At 42.8% G+C, this 19,853-nt stretch overlaps 2 protein-coding genes across 3 annotated transcripts; one reads left to right on the top strand and one right to left on the bottom strand.

The window, feature by feature from the left end:
• The first annotated feature begins 218 nt into the window (after positions 1–218).
• Positions 219–15,685, top strand: rfx7b (regulatory factor X7b). 2 transcript variants are annotated; one of them, XM_078788221.1, is made up of 10 exons: positions 219–632; positions 3,226–3,259; positions 5,692–5,776; positions 6,141–6,228; positions 6,327–6,449; positions 7,116–7,232; positions 7,922–8,006; positions 8,077–8,287; positions 9,502–9,797; positions 9,881–15,685. In XM_078788221.1, the coding sequence occupies exons 1-10, from the start codon at positions 505–507 to the stop codon at positions 13,190–13,192; spliced, it is 4,479 nt and encodes a 1,492-aa protein (XP_078644347.1). In that variant the 5' UTR covers positions 219–504; the 3' UTR covers positions 13,193–15,685. The 2 variants fall into 2 exon arrangements, with proteins under 2 accessions (XP_078644347.1, XP_078644370.1); XM_078788244.1 differs by lacking the exon at positions 6,141–6,228 and having other exon boundaries at positions 5,692–5,777.
• Positions 15,686–17,837: 2,152 nt separating this feature from the next.
• Positions 17,838–19,291, bottom strand: LOC131131446 (protein FAM180A). The gene is made up of 3 exons (XM_058076160.2): positions 19,159–19,291; positions 18,274–18,335; positions 17,838–18,185 (listed from the first exon to the last, which is right to left on the bottom strand). Exons 1-3 carry the CDS (start codon positions 19,229–19,231, stop codon positions 17,838–17,840), a joined length of 483 nt encoding a protein of 160 aa, XP_057932143.2. The 5' UTR covers positions 19,232–19,291.
• Between the last annotated feature and the right edge of the window lie 562 nt (positions 19,292–19,853).

Consider the following 19,853-nt stretch of genomic DNA (forward strand, 5'->3'; position numbering starts at 1 on the left):
TTAATCAGAGTAAGTAAATCTATACAATAAATTGAATTTACCAATATAATTGCATTTGTGTTAGATAAAAAAAAAAAAAAGAATAAGACTACACCATACCATTTTGGACTGTCAGCTAACCAGTTAGCTTCCATTCTGGATATAGACCTTTCCTTGCCATGGTTTTATTTTGGTGGGTGTTTCCGATGGCGTTCGGGCTTCTTGCGTGCAACCTGACACAAGCAGCTCGTCCTCGGCTGCCGCTGGCTGCTGCAGGCGTGCTATTGGAGGTAGCGGAGGGACCTCTGCGAAATGCCTGGTGCATGGCCCGGCCTCGTTCATTATTTCTGGTTCCTTTGCCTTTCCTTGCCCGCTGGTGGTCACAGCCCCGTGTTCGTAGGCACCATGCTCCGCGGCGGGCTGTCCTAGCTGCCTGAGCCGCCCCAGCAGCGGTTGCGGCGCTGTGCTGTGCCGGGGATGCGGCCTGCTTGTTAAAGCTCCCCCACCACAACCCCTCCAACCGTGATGGCTGATGATCAACAACAAGCTGACCAGAAGCCTGCCTCGGGACTCGGCTCTCTTCCAGCGTTGGTGCCGGGACTCCAGGGGCCTGAAGCGAACGCGTTGCAGTTTAAAATCAAGAATTCAATTTGGTAAGAATGGAAATGAAGCCAGCGTAGATGCAGTGTTCTTTTTTTTTGTTGCTAGCTCCGTCATTAGCGCATCTACTACCCGTGGACGAGCAGCACAAAGCGGTTGTGAATAAATTGACTTGACACGGAAATGAGACAACAGAGAAGGCAGGCTCCACTGCCTGCTGGCTCTTTGCGTATAAATACAACATTAGCATCGCCGTGTATAGTAGTAGTAGTAGCTTGCATCATTAGCATAGATCCACGGGAGGCCATGTTGCCGATGACAGTACACCCGTGGGGCTGATGACAGGTGTCACATCCCAGTGCAACATCTGCATCAAAACATCAGCAATTTTAATAGGCTCGACTGTCATCTAGAAGGCATTTGAAGTGATATCCATTGTGGTAGTAAGTGTAAATATTCACACTTATTGACCATACATTGCCTTGTATTGGTTGCTTGTGTTGCTGTTGAACTGGCCTGCTTGTAACTGGGCATTTACCGGTTATCGATATACCACGGTATGTAAATGTTACGATTTAAAAAAAAAAACTAAAATGTGGAATGGAGGTCCATTAGGGCCACTTTGTAACGTGGATGTAACGTAGTGTTATGTTTAAGCACATAACACTATTTAGGTACATTTTGGGCATGTTAACGTGAATATCATAACGTAATAATTCGCAAATGTCATCGTTTAATCGCTTGTACAACAAACAAACATATTGGCACTACACTAAATTGCAGTTTAAAACGTATAATACACGACAAAACACTAATATAGCATATAATGTAGCTAATATAGCATTATTAGGTGAACATTGTACTCACGTGAGCGATTCCTTTTAGAAGATTGACTCCATTTCCAGCAGGTTTCCTTGTTCCATACATGCGCAGTAGCGATATAGTAGGTGGCAACAGCTCGTCATTCCACCAGTACAGCCGCTGTTGTTGTCATGGTTGTCGGTCGGCATATTACTCACGCAGAGCGTCACCAAATGTGGAGTTGTGATTCAGAACGATACAAAAGCCAAGGATAAGCGGTATAAACCGTTAAACGCTGCACTTAAACACAAGTGACAACAACGAAGCAACAGTTGCTAACAACAATCACATGACCCGGAAACGGAAGTAAAACGTCCTGATGTAGGTAAATACAGTAATACAAATATAATAAATAAAAACTCATCAAATAATCTTAACATTTTTGTTATGATTTGTACTATTATTTATGTTGTGATTTTTTTGCCTATTTTATAAGAATATATTTATGATCTTGTGACATTAGTCTCAGGATTAACCACCGTAGACTGCATTAGAACTACAATTTATTTATTCATTCATTAATTTTCTACCGCTTATCCTCACTAGTGTTGCGGGAGTGCTGGAGCCTATCCCAGCTGTCTTCAGGCGAGAGGCGGGGTACACCCTGGACTGGTCGCCAGCCAATCACAGGGCACATATAGACAAACAACCATTCACACTCACATTCATACCTATGGACAATTTGGAGTCGCCAATTAACGTAGCATGTTTTTGGAATGTTTATTTAAAATAAATAAATACATTTATTTTAGAATACAACATTATTACAGTCTGCAGCAGCACAGCACCCATGCAACACGATGTACTGTACCTTCAAATTGTTTCTTTAAATCCACATTTAGCTGCCTTTTGTGGACTTTATGCAGATAGTATTGATTTTTAAATTGCTTAACGTTGGCAACTGAAAGTGACATTCTTCCATCATTGGTTGTTACATTACATTTGTCCCGTGTTACTTCGCGGTCTCGTTCAATGATGTTTTTAAAAAAATAATTAATTATTACTGCTGTTTTGTGGTGACCATGGCCTATTGTTATTCGGAAAATATGCATATTTAAGTACATTTTACATATCGGTGGCCTAAATAAGCATTCTCAAGCATATAATGGCAGAATAACTACAATACAAATAAAGATGTAGTACTCTACACTTGTCACTAGGTGTCATTAGTAACACAACCCATTGTCTCCACTGTATTTGTATCAGTATCGGCCGATTTCACTCATGCATTGGTATCATAAAATCCCAATCAGAGCATCCCTAGTTTTAACGATTGTACTGTTTTGTGCTATATAAATAAATTTGAACTTGACAACAAAGGCTACCGTTGCACTTAAACATCAACTCCGAACCCCCAACGTCACTTTTGTCCCAGAGCACAAGTTTATTTGTCTTTAATGTCTTACTTTCTCTGATTATATTTACTATTTTGGTTAATATTGGTGTAAAGTTGACTATAGGGGTATTATTTCATTTTTAGAGGGCTCTAAATGTTACAACCCGTATTTAGAAGACTTTCTAATATTTATATTGCTTTATGAATAAGGAACCCTATTGTGGAAATTCACTTCTGGTCGAGTCTGGAACCAGTTGACGGTGATAGAAAAGGAATTACTGTACGAACAAAAGCACAGATAATGTATGCTTGTGACATAAATGTTACATGAGTTTCATATGAACAAAACCAAATGCAGCGGACTTCCTAATGAAAGGATGTCTAAATGTATATTTTCTGCAATCCCGTATATAACTAATGTGTGTATTTTGCTCTCTTTCATGCTGTAGCAAATCTGTACAATCAAAAGTGGACAGCATATTGGTGAGTATCACGCATCATGCTATACAGTGGAACCTTTGAAATTGCTCCAACTCTGATTTATTCAGATGTCATTCAATATATATCATTGAGTAATTATATCATTGAGTATAGATATAATGTATAAACTAAAGTACCCAGTATATTAAAGACTTGATCTTTCAATATTTACTGTAAATGCCACACATTAATTAGCTTGGTGTAGTTTGTTGGGAATGTAGGTACAAGCGTCTTCCTCACACACACACACACCATCATATCAAAGCTACTTAAAATATATTTTTGTGGTATTTTTTTGTGGGGAGAGAAAATCAGCAAGTGTGTCGGATGTTTGACAGATTCAGGTTGGTAGGATGAGTCCTCGTTAGGCACACAGACACCACAAATTGTGCTCAAGAGGGTTTATTTCCATTTAAACCTCCTTTTAAAAAGAAACCCTTCACCATCCTTCATACAGGACAAATTCATTCATTCATTTTCTACCGATTATCCTCACAAGGGTTGCCGGGCGTGCTGGAGTCTATCCCAGCTGTTTTCGGGTGAGAGGCGGGGTACACCCTGGACTGGTCGCCAGCCAATCACAGGGCACATATAGACAAACAGCCATTCACACTCACATTCATACCTATGGACAATTTGGAGTCGCCAATTAACCTAGCATGTTTTTGGAATGTGGGAGGAAACCGGAGTACCCGGAGAAAACCCACGCATGCACGGGGAGAACATGCAAACTCCACACAGAGATGGCTGAGGGTGGAATCGAACTCGGGTTTCTTAGCTGTGTGGCCTGCCTGCAAAATGTGATGACACAGCACATTGAAAACTGCGTCTCTTGCACTTTTAAATGCACGAATTCCATTTCATCATCAAGGTATATCACCTCAGTGATGCAGACCAACCGACACGCCCCAACACTGGATTTTTTTACCAATGTAATAACATGACTCCACGCATGAAGACTCAAGGCGTGTCATTCACTCCCTGTAGTTTCCATTCCCTACTCATTGGCTGACATCTCCCCACCTCATTCATTCAAGTATCCGTTTCCCCCAGCAACAATGAGGCTAATTATGAAGGAAGAGGTAAGATGGATCCATTCTTAGAAACCAATTGGAGGTGGAGTTGATGTGAAGACAGCTGTGTCTTACTTCTGATGTTTTTTTTTTGTTTTTTTTGAAGCCACGTCCTCTTCAATAAGACCATTAATACAGCGGACGAATACATCATTGTTTTGTTTTAATGCAATATAAAATGTGAACGGATAATATAGGCATATGTTATTTACATTGTCTCATTCCAAACTATGGAATGGATTGAGTAAGACCCTCAAACAATGCACAACGATGAGCCAATTCAAGGAACAATACAAGCAGTTGATGTTTGCTAAATACAAGGATGAAGAGTCTTGAACCAGTCATGATGTGCTATATATATCACTATATTGACACTTACTATGGTACCCATTATGTCATTGGATGCTCATATCACCTTGTACTTCCGTACCTGTCAAAAAAATAAAATAAAAAAACTTAAAACTAACATAAAAACTATATTAGGGCACCTCGGTGGTCGAGTGGTTAGCGCGCAGACCTCACAGCTAGGAGACCAGGGTTCAATTCCACCCTCGGCCATCTCTGTGCATCCCCCCGTGCATGTGTGGGTTTTCTCCGGGTACTCCGGTTTCCTCCCACATTCCCAAAAACATGCTAGGTTAATTGGCGACTCCAAATTGTCCATAGGTATGAATGTGAGTGTGAATGGTTGTTTGTCTATATGTGCCTTGTGATTGGCTGGCGACCAGTCCAGGGTGTACCCTGCCTCTCGCCTGAAGACAGCTGGGATAGGCTCCAGCACCCCCCGCGACTCTTGTGAGGAAAAGCGGTAGAAAATGAATGAATGAATAAACTATATTAGGAAAGCAGGAAGTGAACAAATGTAACAGTTACTGATTGTAAAAGTACCAGATGGGAGGGGTAGGATTTAATAAGCTTTGCTTCTTCCTACTCCTTTTGGACATGTGGAACTGTGAACTGATTATGTGATGCATTCAATTGTAATCTGATGCATGTTCAAATGAAATAAAACCATTACCAAGTGATCAGGTGAGGGGAAAAATAAAGGTACCCGAATGCTTAAAATGGACCCACACATTGTAGCCAATAAAAATAATAATAGTGGTATGATATTAAATATACAGTATATGAAATGTCCATAAAGAGAGAAGACTATATGGATACTAACTGGAGTCCGGACATTGACAATGGCTGACTTAGATGTCTGGTGAGATATGATGAGGTATTGCATGACATCATGGAAGACAAGTGCTTCAGACACTGGGGCATTCAACCCAAAGGTTCCACTGGACAGACAAAAATATATCATATCATGAAGCATAAATCTATGGATTTACTTCTTGTCACCTTTTATTTCTGCAGCAAGATGTTGAGAAGTTTACAGACATCGAAAAGCTCTACCTCTACCTTAAGTTGCCTTCGGGTCCCAGCAGTGGCAATGATAAAAGGTACTCAACTACTTCTGTTACACACACACACACACACACACACTTGATTCAAGGCTTCCATTTTTCTTGCTGATCCTTCCTTGTCTCGCACATGACTGCTTTTCTCATTGCATTTTTGGCACGGTTGTCTCATTCCTTGTCAACAAAACGATCCGCTGCTACATCCCAGACACTTTTTTAAAGTCTGTCAAATTCTCAAAAGACAAAATCTCAATTCTATATTTTGGTCTGATCTGCTTTGTGATATTGTTGGGGGTGAAATCATCACACGTTCATACCAGCTGTGTTACTGACTTATCATTATGACAAAAAACACTGATTATATGTAGATTTTTGCTATACCTAGCTGTCTGTGTTTCATTTGTTTCCCCATATCTATTCATCACCCCAACCCCCAAATTGTGCCCAATTGGACTGAGAATGAGAGGGGGTCCTCCACTCCTGGATTATGGTATTCAAGTTTCTGTCTTAACAAGAAAATGATGCGTTCCCCCCCCCTGTGGAGGACACCGTTTCACATGTTTGCTTTCTCCTCTTGCACCGTGACAGCGATCAGAGTTCCATGTCATCGAGTCGCACTCAACAGATGTATGCGTTCAATTGGATACGGAATCACCTAGAAGAGCACCCGGAGACGTCACTCCCCAAACAGGAGGTCTACGATGAATACAAGTGAGTATGGATTACATTTGGGTACTACTTGATGTCGGTTTTTTATTACTTTGTTTTCCATTGTCTTGGCAAATATAAGAAAACTAGTTTATTCATTATTTTAATGAGTTTATTTTGACATGCTATTTGTCATTTTTTATGTCAGATTTTAGCTACTGAAAAAGTAATTTTGGTTGAATATAGATAGTATTATTATTATTATTAATATTATTGTTTAGTGCTAAATGTATCATTACAGTCAGCATTATTGTCTAATTTGAAGTATGTGGCTCACAAGAAGATTCGGTGACTTTTGGACAATTAATTAATTAATATGAACATAATAATCAATAGCGAAGAATTTCTAGTATTTATCAGTTTCCTGGTTGATTAATTAATTGTTTGGAAGCAATTGAGGCAAAATGGAGTGCAGTACTTGGCTGCAACCAGCAAAGGCGCTATTGATTTAGTATTAAATAGTTTGCAATATACTGTAAATAAAAATATTGTGAAATCAGCTAGTATTAGGAAGTGGCGCTACAGCCATGCATTATATAATTTCTCAGATTTTTTTTTACATTTTAAATTTACATTTAATTAAAAAAATGTTTACTGTTACCTGGTAAACTCTACTTGTGTTTAACATCATCATCTAATGGAATATTCTAATATTCTGCTTTTTCGTAGGAGCTATTGTGACAATCTCGGTTACAATCCACTGAGTGCAGCCGACTTTGGGAAAATCATGAAAAATGTCTTTCCCAACATGAAGGCACGTCGACTTGGGATGAGAGGAAAATCCAAATATCCTTTTAAAAGACACTTTTTAGAATGAGCTAATCTATTTATTGCATGAAGTATCAATGAAAAACCAACATAATAATTATTGAGTCTCCAAATTTTTAATAAATTTTGCTGAATAAGTGTAGGAATAATTGCTTCCCAAGTATATCAAATACATTTCAATTAAGAATTGAAACAAATTAATATTTGTTTTGGAGTGATGCTGTGCTCAAGTAAACAATTATTACTTTTGTCCACCAGGGGGCGGTAATGCCCTAATGTTTGTCAAATATTCTGCATTGTGTCCAGCACAAAAACACTTTCTTTTCTTAATTATCTTTCACCTCATGTGTTAATATTTTGCAGTAGAATTTGTACAAACAGTTTCTAAAGCGAAAGCTGATAGTAATAACAAACCTTAAAAAAGAAGAAATGGTAGAAAGAAGAAATTGCAATTGTATGTTAGCTTGAAAAAAGTAAATAAGTGTTTGGTTTGTTGTCGTATTAAACGGCTTTCTATTTGAACTAGTGTATTTTTGGTTCATTTTCTTTATAGGTCAAAGCATGCTTGAAGTGCTTGAAGAAGACAAAAAAAGCATGCAGTAAAGAGACTATTGCACAAAAGGATTTAACAGGATTCAAAGCCTGGCTTTGTATTTTTACTCTTTTTCCACACAGGAACTATTTTACAAGCCTTAACTCCTTCCTACATATTGTTATAGCGGGTTAAGGAAGAAAGCTTTCGTTCACATGCCATCATTACCTAACCTGGATCTGCAGAAATCAGGCGATGGGGTACGTTCTTGCTGCGTGAAGCGCAATTGTGTCTACCTACTAACACTAACCTGCCCTCCTCCCATCTCAGTGCGAATTGATGGAGCCGGCGGGCCAGTCCCCGAGCGCTGAGGATGAAATGAGGTCCGCAGCCTGCGGTCTGGTATGCGAATGGGCTCAAAAGGTCCTGAGTCGTCAGTTCGACAACGTAGAGGATCTGGCGCGCTTCCTGCTTAACAGTCACTACATCGGTACCAAGTCCATGGCTGCGCTCACTGTTATGACGGGAACACCCACGACAGGTAAAGTTGATCACACCTACTGGTGGGAATGAATAAGGAAGGCGAATACTTGTGTCCTTCTTGCTTGACCATGAGAATGCTAATAGGGGATCTATTATGCTCATTTTTTTACCCTTTGTTTTGAGTTGTGTACTTCTATAACTCATGAAAATAGTTGGTAATGGTTTAATTTCATTTGAACATGCATCAGATTACAATTGAATGCATCACATAATCAGTTCACAGTTCCACATGTCCAAAAGGAGTAGGAAGAAGCAAAGCTTATTAAATCCTACCCCTCCAGCTGGTACTTTTACAATCAGTAACTGTTACATTTGTTCACCTCCTGCTTTCCATAATACAGTTATTTTTTTTAATTTTAAATGTTTTGTCACGTCCCGAAGCATGAGGTGATATGACCATCCAATGACATAACAGGTACCATAGTAAGTGTCAATATAGTGATATATATAGCACATCATGACTGGTTCAAGACTCTTCATCCTTGTATTTAGCAAACATCAACTGCTTGTATTGTTTCTTGAATTGGCTCATCGTTGTGCATTGTTTGAGGGTCTTACTCAATCCATTCCATAGTTTGATTCCACATACTGAAATGCTATGGCTTTTTAACGTAGTCCTAGCAAGTGTTTCAAATGTAGTTCTTCCCTGAGATCATATTTCTCCTCTCTTGTAGAGAAGTGGTGGATGACATTTTTAGCTAATTGGTTATTTTTAGCCTTATGCATTATTTTAGCTGTTTGAAGATGTACTATATCAGCAAGTTTAAGTATTTGTCATTTTAGAAATAAGGAGTTAGGCGGCATTATGAATTATCCTTACTGACCTTTTTTGCAGTACATTTAGCGAGTGAAGATTGCTTTTATAGTTATTACCCCATATTTCCACACAATAAGTAAGATATGGTAGAACCAGAGAGCAATAAAGAGTGTGGAGTGATTTCTGATTGCGAACAAATTTTGCTTTGTTCAATATTGAAATATTTCTGTCCACCTTATGTTGTATATTTGTAATATGAGGTTTCCAGCTCATATTTTCATCTATTGTGATCCCGAGAAATGTATTTTCCTTCACCCTTTCAATGTCTACACCGTCTATTTGTATTTGCTGGATTGTGTCTTTCCTGCAGTTACCAAACAGCATAATTTTAGTTTTACTTAAGTATTTTAGTTTTACTTAGGTTGAAAAAAAAAATGTTTCCATTTCTTCCCCAGGCATGAAGACACCTACCCCTGCCTCAGCATTTGTCCCCACAGCCGAGGCAAACTCCTTCCAGCCCCAGGTGAAGACCCTGCCCTCCCCCTCTGTCGATGCAAAGCAGCAACTGCAGCGGAAGATCCAGAAGAAACAGCAGGAGCAGAAGCTCCACTCTCCTTTACCCAGCGAGGCCCAAGTCAAACGAACGGAGGCCAGCACCCCTGGCCCAACCATCCCCTCCGGCAGCCCCGCTCTCTTGTCCCCTCAGCCCACTATAGGCATCGTAGTAGCAGCTGTTCCCAGCCCAGTCACGGTATGTAGCATTCAGAATGCTTACCGTTTTTTTGCACATTAATGTATTTTATTTATTTTTGTATGTCAATGCTTTTCACCCAGGTACAGAGAAGCAGGCAGCTAATGACCTCTCCGAGCCCCGTCGGGACAACCGAGGGGAAAGTGTTGCCTGTCAACTTCCAAGTGGTCGCGCAGTCCCTTAAACAGTCTCCCAAAACCCCACAGAACGTCCCAGCTAGTCCTGTGGGAGCACGGCACGGTACCAGGTACGCTCAAATCCTACCGAAGCCCTCCGCCACCAGTGCCATCACAATTCGTTCCCCTCCCACTTTGCTCATCACCAACAGCCCCATAAAAACTGTGATGCCCACTCCCCACGTCAGCTCGGTCAATGTGGTCAAAATGGCCATCGCCTTGGCTCCCAGCAGCAGCAGTAGTAACAGCAGCAGTACCGCCGTGCGCCCCGCCTCTGCCGGGATGGGCACCCTGTCCGCCTTAGATGAATCCCAGCAGTCGCTTGGTGCGAGTGTGGCTGCCACAGTCAGACCCAGCATCTCCGGTTTGACCCCGTCCAGTGACATCAAGGCGGCATCTGATAATAACAACGACAACAGCGCCACCATTACTGTGGAGAAGACTGGCACCGCGTCCACTGAGGAGAGAGTGGCCAAGTTCCGTGCGGCCAGTGAGCCCAGTTTCTCTGTCAAGTGTTCGCCAGGACCCGACAAGGTCTCGAGGTTAAAGAGCGACTCGGCATCCCCTCCGACCTCAGTAACTGTAGCTGGGAATCAAGACAGCAATAACAGTAACTGCCATGACAGCACCTTTTACCTGACTGTTGATAATCACAACTCCAGTGGCAACATGTCATCTATCAGTATTCCAACTCCAAAAGACCCCTGCCCAGACGCCAAGAGTCCCAGGAAGCGCACTGGCCCTACCGCCGAGTCCCATATTATTCCCGTGAAGCGAGTTTTTATATCACAGCAGTCATTGGCCGCATCTGACAATCCCAAACCTGGACTCAACGCCGCAGTAAAGAGGATCCCGCGACCGGGAACCCCAGCCAGACCCGAGAGCGCCCCCTGCAAAGTGACTGTGAAACACACCCCTGGCTGCCCCACACACATCCTGGCGCTCTCCGACTCACCCATCACCCACACAGAGGGCACTCTGACTGTTGTCAAACCGCAGGCCTTGTTGGTGAAACGGGACGATCGCTCCCTCGGCGCCGATGCCAGCAGCGGAGCGTCTGGAGCGTCGGAGCAGGCCTTGTTGCAGCAGATCACCGCCGACACACGCGTCAACTCAGGAGCACACGATGCCTCTGTGATGAGTGAACTAAAGAGCACAATATGGGAGGAGGGTCAGCTTGATGAGCTTCACAAGCAGGCGTTCGCTCAGCAGATACCAGCAGAACACAAGCAGGCCACCACAGATCAGATTTCTATTATCGCCCAACCCCCCGACGCCCCGGGACAACTGGCTCTCGCACAGGAAATGGTTGAATTTGCTGGTTCTCAGCCTAGCATGGACTACTTCCCCTTCAACGATGACGACATGACGCAGGACAGCATCGTGGAGGAGCTCGTCCAAATGGAGGAGCAGATGAAGCTGAAGGGTCTGTTTGGCAGTTGCGTGGACGCGTCCCTTCAAGGTCAAACGTCCGGGAGCCAGGGCTCCGTGCTCAACGCTCACCAAGCCAGCGCTTCTTTCTACCACTCTTCCCACAGCAGCACCACTCCGGTACAGACTCCCACTCCGACACCTACACCAACGCCTACGCCCACTCCTACCTCTGAGATGACCCTCGGCCACAGCCTAACAAGAGAGAGCCCCTGTTCCCGCTTGGCGCCCGTCACTCCTGTAGACAGCGCGCTGGGTCGCCACACGCCCATCAGTACCCCTTTGTCCAACTGCAGCAGCAGCGTGCCCCCGAGTCCGGTTGAGTGCAGAAACCCTTTTGCGTTCACGCCCATCAACTCCAGCATCACCGGTTACCATGACGCCAGTATTGTCTCCAGCAGTCCCGTCAAGCCGATGCAAAGACCCATGGCGACGCACCCCGACAAGGCCAAACTGGAGTGGATCAACAACCGCTACAACAGCAATTCAGGAGGTCCGTTGTCGAACCACAGCATCGGTATCTTACCCAGCTACCAGGATCTGGTCGACGACCAGTTTCGTAAACCGCATGCGTTTGCAATTCCTGGACAGTCATTCCAACCCCAGTCGAGACCAGAATCGGCACATTTTGGCCGTTTGACACCCATCTCCCCTGTGCAGCAGCAACCGCCGCCGCCGCCGCAGCAGCAACAAGTAGCTGTTGTGACCACTCCCACTAAACAGGAGAGCTTTGCCGTACCGGCGCCATTAGACAGCAAGGCATCAACATCCTTGGCGTCCAGTACTTTCCGTTGCCGCAGTGTCAGCCCCGCTATCCGCCAGAGGAACTTCAGCGGGAACACGGGCCCTCAGACCACCGCCACTAATACCTCCACCACCGCCGCCACCACACAAGCGGTCGTGTCGCCCTTTAACTCGCCCATCACCTCCGAAGTGCTCAGCATCCTGTCCAACAGCCAGACGGTCAGCACCGTCCACAGCATGGTCCAACGCAGCCAGTCCGTGCCTCTGAGCATCATGATGCAGAGCGAGATGCTGCCCGTGCAGGGCGCCAGCAACGCCACCAAAATCACCAACGTCCTTCTCAGCAAAATGGAGGCGGACGGAGACGATTCTGTGCGAGGCCTGGGGATAAACAACCTCCCGTCTAACTACACGGCGCGTATGAACCTCACACAGATTCTGGAGACAACTCCGGCCTTCGCCGTAGGAACGCCGCATGAGACGCAGCTGCCGGTTAACTCCAGCCCGCCCGCCTTTGAGCTGCAGCAGCACGGTTACCTCGCCAGCACCGGCGGGGATCAAGTCAGCTTCACCACCGGGGCCAGCCAAGCACAAGAGGGCGGCGGCGGCGAACCGGACCAGGAGATTCCCGTGCAGACGCAGCCGCCACTCCTCCTCCAGAGCACACATCAGCAGGAAGCGGAGGACGAGCAGCAGCAGCTGGACTTCAACAACACTGTCAAGGACTTGCTGGGGGACGACACCCTCAACCCCAGCTCTCAACTGGTGGGCCAGGTCGCCTCCGAACTCAACGCTGTGGCGTCCGATTTTTCAAACGACATCCGACTGACCACAGATCTTTCCAGTAGCATCACTGACCTTAACACGTTGGACCCGAATCTGCTCTTCGACCCCAACCAGCAGCAGGAACAATATGAAGACTCGACACTGGAAGAACTGAAGAACGACCCGCTTTTTCAGCAGATATGCAGTGATACTGTGAACTCTGGCTTCGATTGGCTGGAGAGCAAAGACCAGCCGACTACAGTCGAGATGCTGGGCTGATCTTGAACGTTTTATTCTCTACCACTTCTGTTTCCGTGTCCGTTCGTTTGGTTGCGTAACTAAGTATATCCGTTTGGAGAACCACAGTCTGTTGGGATGTCTGGACTTTTTGCCATTTGTTCTGTTTTTGAAAAGTGCCAGGCTTACCAGGAAATATCCCCCCCCCCCCCCCCCCTTTGCTGATGTTACCTTCTTTGCTCATCTGTCACTTCCACCACTTGACTCCCTCGTTGTCTGCTATCAGAAATGAATTTGCTGTGTCAGCATGAAGTTACAAAGAATGTGTGAGCATTAAGGGAAAAAAACATCATCTTCCATGTTAGAAACGGTCAATAATGCAATAGTTATATTGAACGAAAGTGACAATTAGAGGGAATTTTCAGTGTGTGTGCACTTCAACCAAATGTAGATAAGAATAGGGCGTGGTATAGATTCTTGGATGTTGGCCTGCCATATCAAATTATTAAAAAAAAGGGTAGCAACTTCGGGCTGCCAGGTGCTGAATTTATGACACATTCTTTGTACTTTTATCACAAAATCAGTGGCGACTGATTGACACCTGAGCATTTTTGTTTTCTTAAACTTGTACTGTTGAATAGAAAAAGAGGAGAGGGTGATTTATTTCAGGCCAACTTGTCGGACTAAACATTGAAAAGGAATCAAACAACTGGCTGCCTTATTCACTTCAGTCCAAGGCCTTACACCATCTCTAGAGAGACTGTATATAGTAAAAAATGTTAAGTCTTTTGTCATATCAAAGCAGCGTTATTGTCATATATGGTCTGGTCCAGGCTAGTGACTACACTGCTGGTGACTTAACACCGCATTTAGAGCAATTTGATATCCTGTCATTTCACAGAACAGAACCCATGGCAGGCACGCTTTACGTCATGAGAACTTTTTTTTGGGGTTTTTTTTTGCATGTTTGGATTAAAATGGTGTGGAGAAGGCTTAGTGATATTAACAACATTGACGTCACCTTGAATGAAATGTGCAATCTAGGCTCATTTCCATACCAAATATTAAGAAAAATGAGATTATTACACATGGTCACTCTAAACAAGGAAGAGAATTGATTCTTTATTGCATCTAAAGAAGAAAGGATTAAGTTACATAAATTCTATGTACAGTATGTATATTAGGGAAGTGGTCTCAGTCCAAGTAGGTAACCACAGACCTGCAAAAGCATGTTGAAACCATCACTATTATGTGATACAGTAGGAGGCTTACTTGAGTTTTTGGCAATTGTCAGTGTTGTACAAGTCATGTTAAAGCTCCATTTGTAAATAGGATAGATACATAGAGATTTGATGTATCCGGACACTATATTATGGCCATTATTATAGCTAAGTATGTGTCATTTAAAAGAGACAAAAAAAATAAATAAGCTTAAGATGTATAGTCGGCAAGATACTGTATGTTGTGTGTTACATTTCTGGCTTAGCGTGTCGTAAAAAGTAATGCTGTCTGGTCTTGGCTTGCTGATTTTTATTTGACATTTTCAAGAAGCAGAAGGTGTACATGATTTGAGCAGGACAGAAAAAAAAAATTGTGATACTGTTATTTGGTTGCAATTTTTTTTTGTGACAAAGCCTTTCAGCAGACACTGGATTAAAAAAAAAAAAATTTACTCAACAAACTTTGGAGGTTCAACATTATTGCACTAAATTTTTACGACACAAGCCACGTCTTATTGGACAAATGTAATGATGAACGCCCGCAACATAAAAAAAAAATATTTTTTATGACAAGGTAAGGAAATTAAGTGTCCGAAAATGACTAATTGTCTTGTAGCAAAATGTGCATTAATCTCAGTGAGATACACATTTCTTACAACGTTCTCATACATGAGAATATGAGGCATTGAAGGGGTGGAAGTGGGAAAAAAAAAAAGTTCAAGTGTAACCTTTAAAAACCAACATGCCCCTTGTGTTGATAAATGATTGTACACGCGCATGTGTGATGTCTTTTGTTGTACTTGATATATTCTCGGTGACCACTGTCTGCTGTGATGTGGGCAGGTTCTGTTAACCAGACGGGCAGTGCCAGTTTTGTCAGCTACTTCTGTCGTTTGCTGTTTACTAAGTTAACATTGTTCTCGTTTTATGTTGATGACTGTTGATTTTACATATGTCGCAGTTTGTGAAATACCTTTTTTTTTCTTGTGTTTTTTTTTTTTGTCATAAAGGCACTGATATTTGAATTCTAATGAAGGAAAATGCACCTCTGTTGAGCTCCATCAAGCAGTAATTTCACCTTTTGACTGACCCCGGAACCAACTCTTGTTTTTGACTATTTTATTCATTTATACCAGTAGAAGAAGAAAAAAAATACCCTCCTCTGTGATGTTGTCTGGTGTACTGCTTAATGTACAATAGCTTGTTAATATTGCAAACGCGTTGTTTCTTTTTTTTTTTTTTTCAATGGAAAGTACTCACTGGTGAGATTTTTAAAGTGGTTTTAAAAGCCAATAAACTTTTTTTAAAGAATGCATTGAGGTGTTTTGGGTAGTTTATGTTTTGTATATTTTAATGAGATCCAACATAGAGAAAATGTTTAACAATCTTGCTAAAAGTAAAATCTTTCAATTTGTGTCTCAGCACAAGGTTAAAGGCCATCAGTTCTAAGATCAACTGGATGCAGGCCCCTCCTGGAACAAAAAAATAATGCAACCAATCAGAGCTCAGTCCACTGCTCTTCTTCTCTGCTTTCCCAGGCTCTGCTGTTATTCATAACATGTTAATGACCTTAACCCGTATTGATCACAGAGGGCCAAGTAGCTCGACCTTCATTATGTAGAGTGCAGCGCTGACCACCCCCACACCACAAAGTTGGGTAGCATGAGTCGACAAATTCTATATATTGTATATAAAATACACGCAGTGCTATGAAAAAGTGTTTGCCCTCTTCCTGATTTCTTTTTTTTTTTTTTACATGTTTATCACATTTAAATGTTTCAGATCATTAAACAAATGTAAATATTAGTCAATGACAACACAACTGAACACAAAATGCTGTTTTTAAATTAAACATATTATTATTATTATTAAGGTGTGAGTGTGAATGGTTGTTTGTCTATATGTGCCCTGTGATTGGCTGGCGACCAGTCCAGGGTGTACCCCGCCTCTCGCCCAAAGACAGCTGGGATAGGCTCCAGCACCCCCGCGACCCTTGTGAGGAAAAAGAGGTAGAAAATGAATGAATGAATGAACACAACTGAACACAAAATGCTGTTTTTAAATTAAACGTATTATTATTATTAAGGTGTGAGTGTGAATGGTTGTTTGTGTATATGTGCCCTGTGATTGGCTGGCCACCAGTCCAGGGTGTACCCCGCCTCTCGCCCGAAGACAGCTGGGATAGGCTTCAGCACCCCCCGCGACCCTCGTGAGGATAAGCGGTAGAAAATGAATGAATGAATGAATGATTATTATTAAGGGACAAAAAAAATCCAAAGCTACATAGTGTACCCCCATGTCAAAAAGTGATTGCCCCCTCAGCCTAATAACAGGTTGGGCCATCCTTAGCAGCAACAACTGCAATCAAGCTTTTATGATAACTTGCAATGAGTCTCTTACAGCGCTGTGGAGGATTGCAGAATTGTTATCATTCAGCCACATTGGAGGCTTTTCCGGCAAGAAGTGCCTATTTAAGGTCATGACACAGCATCTCAATAGAATTCAGGTCCGGACTTGGACCAGGCCACTCCATAGTCTTCGTTTTGTTTTTCTTCAGCCATTCAGAGGTGGACTTGCTGGTGTGTTTGGGATCATTGTCCTGCTCCAGAACCCACGTTGGTTTCAGCTTAAGGTCACAAATGGATCTCATTAGATATAATCATTCATTCATTCATTCATTTTCTACCGCTTATCCTCACAAAGGTTGCGGGGGGTGCTGGAACCTATCCCAGCTGTCTTTGGGCGAGAGGCGGAGTACACCCTGGACTGGTGGCCAGCCAATCACAGGGCACATATAGACAAACAACCATTCACACTCACATTCATACCTATGGACAATTTGGAGTCGCCAATTAACCTAGCATGTTTTTGGAATGTGGGAGGAAACCGGAGTACCCGGAGAAAACCCACGCATGCACGGGGAGAACATGCAAACTCCACATAGAGATGGCCGAGGGTGGAATTGAACCCAGGTCTCCTAGCTGTGAGGTCTGCGCGCTAACCACACGACCACCGTGCAGCCCTAGATATAATAATATGTAGCTATAATAGTATGTGTGTGAATGAGAGGGACCCAAGTGGAAGAGTGAGGTTACAGTGAGAAGAGATACAGAAGGTGGAGAATTTTAAGTACTTGTGGTCAAAAATTCTGAACAATGGAATTGCGAAAAGGAGGTGATCCCGGCGATCCCCTGGCTGCAGGGAAACCTCGGTGAAATCGATAGCCGTATCGGCTAGCGTCTGGGTTCTTCCTTCTCAGGGTACTGAGACGGCTGCTGATTGGTCGGTGAGACGACGGCCGGGCTCCTCTTGTCCTTCTGGTGTTCACGACGTCAGCGACGTCAATGAGGCAGTCGGTTTTATTCCAACAAAAGTGTCCAAAAAGGGTAAAGTGCAAACAGGGTTGCAAAAGGGAAAAACAAAAGCCCAGCTAAGGTTGCAGATGTGTTTATTGCACGTTGTATTTTTTACGCATAATTGAAGAGATAGCTTCCACGTAGTTCATGCACTGTCACGTTTGCTAGCTGCAGAAGCACTCCACCCCAGGCCTCACCATCTTCACCCCTCTGCTGGTGCCGGGTCCGGTGGGCCGACAGCACCATGCTCAGGACCAGGCTCTCAAACTGATCCTGAGTCAGCAGGCGCCTCGGCTGAGTCTTCAGCGTGGTCACCATCTGCTCCATGGAGCTCAGACTCCTGGGAATGTTGTCATTGATGTGAGTCAGGAAGGATCGCCCCGCCCTCATTGATGCCATCTCCTCATCAAGGAGGACAATGTTGTTGTCCTGGTTCAGTTCCACTCCACCCAACAAAATCTGCAGAAGGGGTAAAGAAAAAAATATTGTTAAATGAATCAAGGGGATGTTGTGATTTATTTTCACTGAGCTGTGGCATGCACCGTACCTCAAACATCAGGTTTGCATCAAAAACTGACGGGCTGTTTGGATTTGTGCCTGTAGCCACATCTGAAGCACAAAAATACAACACTTTTTGCAGAATTGAAAATCAAAGAAATCTAAGTTTTATAACACAAAAGTGCATGCATAAAACCTGGCGCTTCACATTGTTGTCATACACTCAAAAAATAAACGTTTAGCCTCAACAAAAAAAAAATCAACGCAACAGTTTCCATTAGTCTTTCTTAGTTATGACACCTTAATTTGAAATTTCTTTGAACCAACAAACAATATTGCATTGCACAAATTAGCTTTTCCTCTTCACTCAAAGCTTATTTTAAGTAATGCTTACTGAATAATTGTTGTCATAAGGACAAGTTTTTAAGTTTGTAACTCAAAGAAATATGTTAAGTCAACTGACTTAATCATTTTATTCAAAGTAGTTTAATTTGTTGTCTACTTAATTATAATTACAATGCACAACTTTTTAAGTAGCAGTAACTTAATATATATATACTATATATATGTGTGTGTGTGTGTGTGTGTATATATATTATGTTACCAAGCTAATTTTATTAAGTCATGGCAACCTGAATTTTGTTTTAAGCTTACCAACAATAGAATTTGAGTGTATATGACATTCTAAATTAAGTTCATGTAATAGCCAACATTATTATTTGAACATAACTTAAAAAATAAAGTTAGCAACTTGGAAAGTTTATCTAAATCAATTAATTAAATTTTTTTACATTGCATTCATGTATAAAATCAAGTGGTGTCAACAGATACTCTGAATTACTTTTTAGAGGGTATTAAACCTATCACTGCCATGCAAAGTCAACCAAAAGTCTTCAGTGTCGATGCATGCAGTCTTGTCACAACTCCAACTTACCCTGCAGTGCTTGCTCAAACCAAAGCCACAAAATGATCACCTGCCACGTTCTCAATCCCAGTTGTACCTCCATTTTTCAGTAGGGACATCCACATTACTGCATTCTTCTCCCTGCTTCCACTGTCCACTCCTGAAGCCAAGCAGAGACAACTCAGTCGGAATACTGCACATTCTTTTCCTCTCTGGAAAAAGGAATTCAAAGCCAGATGGCTTTTATGTGAAGCAGTGATGTTTCTGATTCTTCCTTTTTATATCCCAAGTGTTCAGACCTTTCAGTGAGAAATAATTCATTGCCTCTGCTGAAGTAATTAGTGGTGGGACTAACCCCACTTGACTTGCTTTCCAACTCCTGCTCCAACTTATGTTAGTTAATATTCATTCATTCATTCATTTTCTACCGATTTTTCCTCACGAGGGTCGCGGGGGGTGCTGGAGCCTATCCCAGCTGTCTTTGGGCGAGAGGCGGGGTACACCCTGGACTGGTCGCCTGCCAATCACAGGGCACATATAGACAAACAACCATTCACACTCACATTCATACCTATGGACAATTTGGAGTCACCAATTAACCTAGCATGTTTTTGGAATGTGGGAGGAAACCGGAGTACCCGGAGAAAACCCACGCGTGCACGGGGAGAACATGCAAACTCCACACAGAGATGGCCGAGGGTGGGAATTGAACCCTGGTCTCCTAG

This window comes from Doryrhamphus excisus, linkage group LG1 (genome assembly GCF_037039965.1).
Source record: "Doryrhamphus excisus strain RoL-2023G ecotype Guam linkage group LG1, RoL_Dexc_Guam_v1.1, whole genome shotgun sequence".
Taxonomy (NCBI): Eukaryota; Metazoa; Chordata; class Actinopteri; order Syngnathiformes; family Syngnathidae; genus Doryrhamphus; species Doryrhamphus excisus.

What these genes read in the sequence shown, in the direction of transcription:
- rfx7b (XM_078788221.1), top strand. Translation starts at nt 505, where the DNA reads ATGGCTGATGATCAACAACAAGCTGACCAGAAGCCTGCCTCGGGACTC. An exon ending in TGCAGAAATCAGGCGATGGG is followed by an intron (nt 8,007 to 8,076) that starts GTACGTTCTTGC and finishes CTCCCATCTCAG; the next exon opens with TGCGAATTGATGGAGCCGGC. An exon ending in CTGTTCCCAGCCCAGTCACG is followed by an intron (nt 9,798 to 9,880) that starts GTATGTAGCATT and finishes CTTTTCACCCAG; the next exon opens with GTACAGAGAAGCAGGCAGCT.
- LOC131131446 (XM_058076160.2), bottom strand. Translation starts at nt 19,231, where the DNA reads ATGGAGGTACAACTGGGATTGAGAACGTGGCAGGTGATCATTTTGTGG. An exon ending in GTTTGAGCAAGCACTGCAGG is followed by an intron (nt 18,336 to 19,158) that starts GTAAGTTGGAGT and finishes TTTGTGCTTCAG; the next exon opens with ATGTGGCTACAGGCACAAAT. An exon ending in ATGCAAACCTGATGTTTGAG is followed by an intron (nt 18,186 to 18,273) that starts GTACGGTGCATG and finishes CCCCTTCTGCAG; the next exon opens with ATTTTGTTGGGTGGAGTGGA.